The sequence below is a fragment of the Poecilia reticulata genome, linkage group LG10 (genome assembly GCF_000633615.1).
Source record: "Poecilia reticulata strain Guanapo linkage group LG10, Guppy_female_1.0+MT, whole genome shotgun sequence".
In the NCBI taxonomy this organism is placed as follows: Eukaryota; Metazoa; Chordata; class Actinopteri; order Cyprinodontiformes; family Poeciliidae; genus Poecilia; species Poecilia reticulata.
In genome coordinates this window covers 12,235,193-12,244,776 of record NC_024340.1, presented here as the reverse complement: position 1 = coordinate 12,244,776, position 9,584 = coordinate 12,235,193, and the positions used below count along the sequence as shown (strand labels likewise).

The window sequence follows — 9,584 nt, the reverse complement described above, 5'->3', positions numbered from 1 at the left end:
GGAGATGCTGTTTGTTGACTTATTGGCCAATCAAATAATAATCGAGTTTATAGATTAGTCAAATTTTCTGTTTCTGAAGATTTCATATTTGGAAAATTGTGATCTTTTTTTCACCAATGCACTCCTTGGGTTCTGTGGTTCAGAGTGATTGTGTACCATGTTGTTTTKCCTTAATGTTTTTCAGCTTGTGTTTATTAGGACTTGGTATTCAGATCAAGTCAACATTTATAACATCTTTTTAAGAAAATAAAAATTTACGCAAATCTGGTATGAAAAAAAAAATATATATATATATATTTTTTTAAAGCCATACGGCCCCGCCCTAAAGTGAGACAGTGTGGTGCGTCAGACCTGGTGGAGGCGTTGCTGGGGATGACTGTGACGTAGGTCTGCTGGGGCTGGGTGCTAACAGGGGTGCTTAGGCTGGCAGGGCTCTGCTGGTGAACYGGGAGCTGGCTGGACACAATGACCTCACTGTCCTCCACCTTTATGTCCATGCCTCCCTCGTCGTCGTCAATCACACGGATGTTTTTGGGCATTTCTTTAAACTGGTAAGCAAGTCGCTGACCCTCGACCTTTGCGAGGATGCCTCGCTGGTAGTAATACCTGCAACGAAAAGGTTAAAGCTGGATTATCATTCCAATCAATTAATAAATAAAAAGAAAACGGAAGCAACTTTGTATCAGCCAGTCATAAGTGACTTGATGTGTGTGTGTAGCAGGAGCTGACCTCAGGGCGCGGCCCATGGTCTCATAGTTCATGTCGGGCTTGTTCTTGTGCTTCCCCCACAGCCTTGACACGGCCTTGGAGTCCACCAGCTTGAAGATGCCTTTGTCTCTCTGCATCCACTTGATGTACCTGGGACAGGTGTTTTTATCCTGCAGCAGCTCCAGCAGGAACTCCCACAGATATGTGGTGTTTCCTAAAGAGCGCGTGCACACACACACACAGACACACACACACACACACGCACACGCACACACAACAGCATGAAAACCAGATGAAGGGAGCGTTCCTGCAGAATGAGGCTTAGGATAGGAAACTAGAGCAAACCTTTTCCTTCCCGCGGTCTCTTCTTGATCCCCAAGTCATAGGAGCCGTTGGAGGCAGGCTGCTGCGTTTTGGGTTTACGTCCACCTGCGTTCAACACACACCAATATTAGTTTTTATTTCCTCTCTTCTCTCCTATTGCTGTTGAATGAGACCTGGAGCAGAATTTGATTTAGGGGCCCCTCTTGCTGCTAAGTACATTAGCACTGCTAAGAGCAATTCAACATGGATCTGGTGAAATCTTGGAGAAGAGGGCCTAGTTTAATTGGCTGAGCAGTCAAATATAATTGTAGTTTACCAATTTATATTTGGGGACAAATAGAGMTAAAAGTCAAAGATTAAACTCACAGCATCAGATTATAGCTGTGGTAGTAAAACAATCTAACTATGAACTTTGAACTTTTACAAAGTAAACTTGCCAGCTACTTAAAATCTTAAATTTAAATGTTAAACAATTTAAAATGGTTTAACTTATGTATACAGAAACCGGTGAATCTAGTTTAACTGCATTAATATTCTCTTAGTTCATTTATGCCTTGGACAGGTTCTAAATATTTTACATCATGTTTTAGATCCACTAACTGATGACTTAATTTGGATTAAACAGAAGTGCAAATAATTAACATTTATTTTATTTTAATTTWATTTTATTTTTATTTGTTGTTTGTACGATTCAATAGTTGTGGGTTTGAGTATTGTTGACAGTGTCTTCCAGTAACATAATTACTCAGKGATATTTTACATTTCCCATCAACTAAACATCTTTTAATACAAACCCCGGTGGACCGCCATGGTGCCCTGACCACAGGGCGTAGCAAGTTTTCTGGGGGAAACCCTGCATGATCCAAATGCCTTCAGTGATGTTGTTAGTGYTAGCTAACTTGCTATCTATGTTGGGGGATCATTTTCAATTCTTTCATATTTTGGCAGTATTCATGTTTCTAAAAGGTATCTGACATGTAGTTTGTGTTCAAATATTGTTGACATCTTTTAATCAATTTGGGAACAAAAGGTTCCTCTGCCAGTAGATAATCGAATCTCTGCTATCAAACTACAAAAATGTCCGAACAGGTTTGAGTGCAGCGCATCAGCAGCATTTAAAGAGACAAATTAAGTTGCTTTCAAATGCACCTGTGGAGCTACAGTAACAAGGAATTCAGACTGAAGCAGCAATGTTCCACTTCATACAGACACTACTGAACCATTTCAATAGGTAAAGGAAGGATATAAAAACATGATGCGACTGTAAAAAGGCTGGTTTCCTGGAGCTAAATGTCCAGAACATTCACACACTGACCTCCTCTCTTCTTCTTGGCAGCAGGTTCACAGTCAGGAGGGATGGGGAAGGAGTCCTCCTCGATGGGCCCACACTCAGTAGAAACCTCCACCACAGTCTCCATCATCACATCCTCTGCTGAACAGATAAGACACATTTACATGCTTTACCTGCTGCACACCACAGACTTTACACTATGGTTAGCTTTCAACTCTGATTATTCAACCAACATGAGACAAACAACAAATACAATATTATTTCTGTTGGAACAATTCAGTTAAAACAGCCTCTGATTCAACATAAACTGAGAAAACAACAAAAGAAAAAAAGAAACTAGAATTAATTTTCCAAACTTCTGTTTATGGTTATAATATTGGTGCTATTCTTTGTGAAATGTCTGAATCTATCCTACAGCAGGATATTCAGTCAGAGAGCTGGCAGTGTTTACCTGTGCTGCGGTCATTGTGAAGGCCTCCGGGTGATTCCATGTGTAGCAGAGCTTCAGCTGCCTCAAAGGTTTTGTCAAAGCACACCATGTCGTGGCCTGACATCTCCACTGCAAACAGAGCAAATAAGAGGTGGTCAAAGCAACAACCCCTGGCTCACTGAGCAGAGGTGCTCAGGTCAGACCTGGGTCATCCAGAACCCACTTCCTGACCTATTTGCTGTGAAAATAGCTGAATTCAGAAGTTGCAGCAATGCCAGCCACTATTTTGAAATGTTTACTTCCTGGTCTGAGATCTGCAGAAGCAGTCTGCTCCTCCCTTCCTGTTTCCTGTAAGTGGGTCTGAATGGCGACGCCTGCTTCCTGCCAGCAGAGGGCAGCCTAGGCCAGCAGTCAGAGAGTGGAGSACTCACCGGACTCRGCCGCCTCCGTCACCACCTCCTGCTCCTCAGCCACGTCCTGCATCAGGTACGTCCCGTCGTCGTATACCAGGACCTGGGCCGAGTAGCACTCCTCCACCTGGGCGCTGGGCACCTCCTCCACGATGACGGCCGGAGACCCCTCCTCTTCTTGCAGCACCACCCCCTCCTCTTCTTCCTCCTCCACCATGATCACAGCCTCTCCGTCCTGCTGCACCACCTCCTCCTCCTCGGCAGCCTGCTGCACCAGGTCGACACACATTAGACAAAGAAGAGAGCAATGAGAGTTTCCAGAGTTATGATCTCCTCTGGCATGAAGTCCTGACTTCCTGCCGTCCGTCGGTGTGGAGCTGTGGCGCTAATCTGGGATCAGTATTTCCTTCCTCTGTGTCATAGTGAAAACGTCTCAACATAAACATCTCAGTGGACACGAGGCCCCTCATAGCCGTCCACCCTGCCCAGCTTTTCACCACCATTAGGTGGTGATGATGGGGGTCAAACTACTGAGCTGATTCTCACCCAGACCAGCTGCAGAAGCCCCACATCATAATGCTGCCACCACAGGCTTCYCTTCATCTGCCTCTCTTCTCTCTGCAAGGGGTTCTTTGCATGTGAACTTCTGCGTTCGAGGATAAGCGGCTCGGTAGCTTCCAGTCTATTGAAAATGGCATTCTACCCCATGTGCTTGCAGGGCTTGCCCAAGGTCACAATTAATGATGAACGATCCAAAGCCCCAACAAATAAGCTGGAGAAAGATTTTAAGATGYAAGAATCGTTATATATCCACAGATACGAAGGTGAGTTTTACTTTCTTTAAACTTTGTGGCCAACATTAACTTTAGCTTATGCTAGTAGGCAATATTCTTGGGACATTTTTCTTATTAAAAATGTGCTATTTAAGTATCTAAACATTTTAATCCATTCACAATATTTTTACCCTATTTTGTATTTATTTTCAAGTATATTATGTGTGTGTGTTGTCGTTAGTGTCARACAGTGAGAAATTAACAGGTGAGATTACGGTTTGGGCTTTTTGCTTTCGAAGCATGAGGAAGCACAACAAGCCTCACAGCTCAACAGTACGGCAGCTCTGGGAATTGTTAGAGTTCCAGTTCAGCTGGCTGTTCAGGCTCAAAGTTGTTGTTTTTAGAAAAATATGGCMGTGTTCCTTAAGGTTTCTGTGTTATTTAGTTTTGTTACTTTTTTATGCTTCTTGCRAAGAGCTCAGATAGAATGGTGTTTACAGCAGGACAGGCGGATCAGTTGCTCTGCTGTCTGGCCCTGGTCTGCTCACTCGTTCCCATACACTCGCTCTTTTAGSCTGAATACAGAAGTGATTCCATGAAAATAACTCGGGGACGGCTCCTTTACTTACCATCCGTCTCTCCCTGGTAGTTTTAGGCTAAAGAAGCTCATCTGGAGTGAAGAGAAGGCTGCAAACTTTGCTGTGCGGCGTTAGCTTTAACTTGTCGTGGGGAATATTTTCAAGCCACCGTCTTCTTAATTCAGGATCATTTGGAAATCCATGAAAACTTAAAAACCCATTATATCAGGAAGACAGCAATGTTCAGAGTATTGATTATTTGCTTCTGAAATATGACTTTGTCTTTTCTAGCTGTCATAGAAACTCAAAGCGGAAGCAAGAAAGCCACTTTTTGCTTATGCAGAAGAGCCCATGACCTTCTTACAGAGCTCCAGAGGACCAATCAGTGCACTTCTTCGCAAACTGAAGCTTTTTTGCTGTTTCCTTATAGTGTTATAGCTTGTTAGTCCCTTTGCACTGTGGAAATATTCTGACTTTTACTAGTAAACCCAGCCTATTCTCTAACCATGTCAAGATTTTCTCCATGACAACAGGATGGGTCACTTCAGACATGTTTGATTAAAATGAGAAGCTGCTCGTTGCATCACTTGGTGTTAAACAACCATCTGAAATATAATGCACTTCAAACAAAAAAAATATTTCTGCTCCAGAATCAATAGCTTCAAGCATAAATTATATTAACTCTGCTCGTTTTCAGCTCAAAATTATTCGTACTCTTGGCTGTTTTTATGAAACCGAGAAATAAGCAACAGAAAAGTAAAACATGAGTTACAACAATATTCAAATTTCCCTTTGGGATTAATAAAGTATTCTTGAATCTGAAATGTTGCTTCTGGCTGAAAATGAGACTCCTTTGTTAACAACTGTTTGTGGTTCTGGTCTGCTCTGCATCCCTAGAACCAGAACCAGAACCAAACACAGAGAAACAGTATTCAGCTTCTATGCTCCACTAATCTGGAACAAACTGCTGACACACAGAATTTGTGTAAATTACAGCCAACAATCCAACTGTCCAGAGTTACCATTGATTCAGAACTGGAACATTGATCAATACATTTAATTGTACTTGCTTGAGGATTTTGATGATGGCACATGTAAGGTTTATTGTTTGTTTCATAACTGGTTATTGTATGTTTTATGGTGTACAGCAGGTTGAACTGCCTTGTTGCTGAAATGTTCCACCCAAAAAAATGGGCCAGGCTTAAAATTCAATCTGAAGCTAACTACCTGGAAACACAGCTGGCTGCTCATGAAAAACCAGAGGTGAATGTTTTCTTATGACCAGCACTGTGAAGCCGCAGCTGACAGAACCGGCAGGTTTCTGCAGAAATGTGCAGATTTTTAGATTAACTTGGATATGGACAATAATTCCATATTGATGCAGTGATTGGACATAACAGAGACATGTGAGACTGCTCTGTCATCTAGCTGAATACACAGCCATTTTCAAAACATACAGAATATACGTTCTGATTGGTTTCATTTGTYAGAATAGCAAGTATTAAACACAATGTTAATTAAGACCAAACTTCTGTTCTTAAAACCAGTTTGTTTTATTGGTCTGCTACAATATTCTAATTAAAAATGTYATGTTTTCAGTAACTGTAAGCAGAAACTCATTATAATTAACAGACATAAAAACTTTCAAACATCCATCTGTATTTACTTATAATGTGTTTCATATRTGATAAAGTTCCTGAAATGACTTTTCTGTGATATTCTAATGTATATTGAATGTGTCCACTCTATATGCACACTGAGCAGATGTGTCTGAGTGAGAGTCAGCAGATGGAAGCAGTTCTGATCTTTCTGTAGTGGGTCACTGGAAGAAAGATTGATTTGCGCTGAGAAAACAGACCCACTGCAGTAAAAAAAAACTTCTATGTCCTCAGAGTATTTTAATTATGACTGATTCCCAGAGTTCCACCACACTCAAGATGCATTACCAAGGCAAATACATTTTAATTATTGAAAATAAATAAGCAAAACAACAAATAGAATGAATTATGACATCTGTAAGCAAAATTCTCATTCAATAAAAGGGATAGATGGCTCCAAAGAACCAGACTGAAGACTTTAATCATCCAATTTTTGGTAGAACAAGAGAAAAGAAAAAAAGCAATAAAACAATTATTGATCTTGTTTTAATTTGTAGATTACAAAGACTAGAAGAGGTTTACCTGCTGAGACTCTTCAACCACAGTGACATACTCCACTATGTTTCCTCCTCCATCTGACACCACCACAGAATTCATCCCTCATTCCTGTTAAAGAGAGAGAAGAGCGTGCCAGAGGTCAGGAGGTCAACTCAAGCTGAGGGAAGTGTGCCGTTTGKGTTCCGAATGTGTTTGAACAAGATCAATGTCAAGGGAAAGCCTGGGGCTGATGTGAGACGGTAAGGTTACGGTCAAAACCAACTACTGCTACAACAACAACTACCACTTCATCATCAACAACAACTGCTTCAACAACTCTCATTTTAAGTCAATAATGTCAAGAAAGTAGGACTGCCAACAACTAACTATAATGTTCCATACATATGTTAGTAATCCACTAATCTAAAAATATTTCTACAGATGTTTTATTTAACCACTTGAGGTGGTTAAATGAATTTTTAAAAATGCACAAAAAAGCATAACACTTCAATTCTTTTAAACAAGAAAAACATKTWATTTCTTAAAATATAATAACAGCACTCCTTTAGTGAACGCTTGATCATTTGCAGCAAARAATGCATCTGCAGCTAAAAAATACTTCCAATACAATAATAAYAATAACTTTATTTGTAAAGCRCTTTAATTCAAAGCAGCTAAGGGTTGCAAGAAAATAAAAGACAAAATAAAACAGTGCAGATTAAAAACAAATAAAACTCGTTCCCATACAGTTCCATGTTTCCATAAACATGGAAGCAGAGTTTATAAAGCATAAACAAGTGGCTCTTTAACTTTAAAACCATTCACAGACCCAGCCTGCCTGGGGTCCAGAGAAAGGTTGTTCCACTGAAAAGGAGCATGAGACGAGAAAATACGCTCGCTAACAGCTTTTCTCCACACTTTAGACATTTTTAAAAGGCTAGGGCTGATCTACTGACCAAGCAACTAATAACCGGATTGGAAAAGGTKCTTAATTTGAAGGGGGGTGGAGTTTTTTTTTTTTATTACAGAATCTGAGCCAAGTGAAGGTAAAACTGTCACTAGAAGAGTTCCAGGTAGAACAGATTTACAAAGAATTTTTTATCTAAATGCAAAATGAATAGATTTTTTTGTACAGTTTCAGTCTTCCAAGTGGCATTTTTAGAATCTGTATACTCCAATTAACAATGAATTGATTACTAAATTAGTCAACTCAATAATCAATCCATCTTATTAACCCAACTAATTGTTTTAGCCCTAAAAGAAAGAACATCCTAAGCTTCATCATCATCAGCTCATTGCACTACAAGCTAATGCAGCACACAGGTAGGAGAGTGAAAACTGATCAAGAGGTAAGAAGGATATTAATATCCAGCCATCACACTCAAAGATCAGGTCACCAGGACTCCTGGCATCACAGCTTTCTGTCACTCCGACAGCTACAGACAGATCTTAGAGGACAGTCTGTCTTTGGGTTCTTCTGAACACACCAGCTCAGCCTCCCTGCTGTACCTGATCACTACTATGACCACGACAATCATCTGCTGCTGCTGGAAGTCCTGCATGAACAGACTCCAAACGGTCCCAAAGCAAGCATGTGGTCGTTTGCGCTAGTTGTAGCTACAAGTTAATGTTGAGCACAAAATCACCATTTAAYGTTGAGTTAGCACGAATCGAGTACCAGCTGAGCCTCAGTGTCCTCACAGCTTTACTGTAAACAAGGCAGCGATTCTGTAGCTCCGAGAAAACAGCAAAACAACATGTTAGCTGACTGCCTGCCAAAACAAGCTATGCATAATTAAAACTGTGACTTATTAAACTTTGAACTCCGTCAAACCAGAAGACGCTGATGGGTGAGGAACTCTAGTTAGTTCTCCATCTGCAGCTAGTGTTTACTTTCTGAGCGGGATCAGAGCTCAGTGCGACCCGTCTGTCACTGCAGTCTCCGTGGCTACAGTTARCTCCTCTCTGCGCTTAGATACCAGGTCTGTTTACTCACTGCTGTTCAGAAGAGTATTCAACTTTTAAAAGCAAGTCAACATTCATTTTTGCAGTAAAACACAACACTAGAACCTTGCTGTGGTTATTTTTATTCAGCTTCAGAGAGCTAGCAACTGGTTAGCTGCTAAAACACTGCTACTCGTTTTGAGACATTAAACTTTAAGGCTATTCCAGTAAATAGCCTTAAACAGCGGGGACCGTGAGCTTTCAGAGTGATGTGCCCGTGTTGTGGGTTTTCTTCTCTTACCTTGTTTTGCTTTGCTTGCGGGAAGTGAGCTCCACTGCTAGCAGCAGCTAGGGCCCAAGTTAGCTTGACGTGACCAAAACGCTCCTTTCGCTCGCTTCTGTAGGTGTTTCCAAGGCCTCGTTGCCGCGGAAGTCCCTACGCAGGTACCTATTAATCTTCTGGAGATTGAATGTACAGGTCGATATGCCACACAGATTTCGAAGTCAGGCTTCTATTTCCGATGGAGTTCTGCTACCCGTTAGCTTTCCGGTGTGCCGCCTCTCTGCTACAAATGATTCAACGGGTCAAAGCACAGACCGCCTTGACGTCAGACGAACGGACGTAGAAACAAACTCTCCAGATCTGGGCAGCAGCTCAAGCGCCATCTAGTGGAGTGTGAAGGAGAACGCGTTAACTTATCTCAAATCTAAGCGTTTTAAGAAGCTTTTTCGAAAGTAAATGATGATCAATTTGACTCCGAAAATCTTTAAAGAAATCCCCAACTGTAGTTACTGCAGTGAGATTTATGAGGGAAATTAAAGGATAAATGTTAACCCTCAAATTTTAGTCTCTTTTCATTGGCACTCTGGGACAGGTAGTCATACCATCACACAAACAACACACACACAAACAACACACACACAAACAACACACACACACACACACACACACACACACACACACACACACACACACACACACACACACACA

General features: G+C 41.2%; 1 protein-coding gene across 3 annotated transcripts in view; it reads right to left on the bottom strand.

The window, feature by feature from the left end:
- Positions 1–9,202, bottom strand: part of elf2a (E74-like factor 2a (ets domain transcription factor)) — a 12,464-nt gene extending 3,262 nt beyond the window's left edge. The window contains exons 1-8 of one of the 3 annotated variants that reach the window (XM_008419988.2): positions 8,895–9,202; positions 6,695–6,778; positions 3,185–3,431; positions 2,775–2,882; positions 2,348–2,464; positions 1,054–1,137; positions 730–922; positions 352–606 (exon numbers count right to left, since the gene is read on the bottom strand). In XM_008419988.2, coding sequence (XP_008418210.1) covers positions 352–606; positions 730–922; positions 1,054–1,137; positions 2,348–2,464; positions 2,775–2,882; positions 3,185–3,431; positions 6,695–6,769 — 1,079 coding nt within the window. In that variant the 5' untranslated portion in view covers positions 6,770–6,778; positions 8,895–9,202. The remainder of the gene's footprint in view (positions 1–351; positions 607–729; positions 923–1,053; positions 1,138–2,347; positions 2,465–2,774; positions 2,883–3,184; positions 3,432–6,694; positions 6,779–8,894) is intronic. The other 2 variants (XM_017307273.1, XM_017307272.1) reach the window with 2 other exon arrangements.
- Positions 9,203–9,584: the final 382 nt, after the last annotated feature.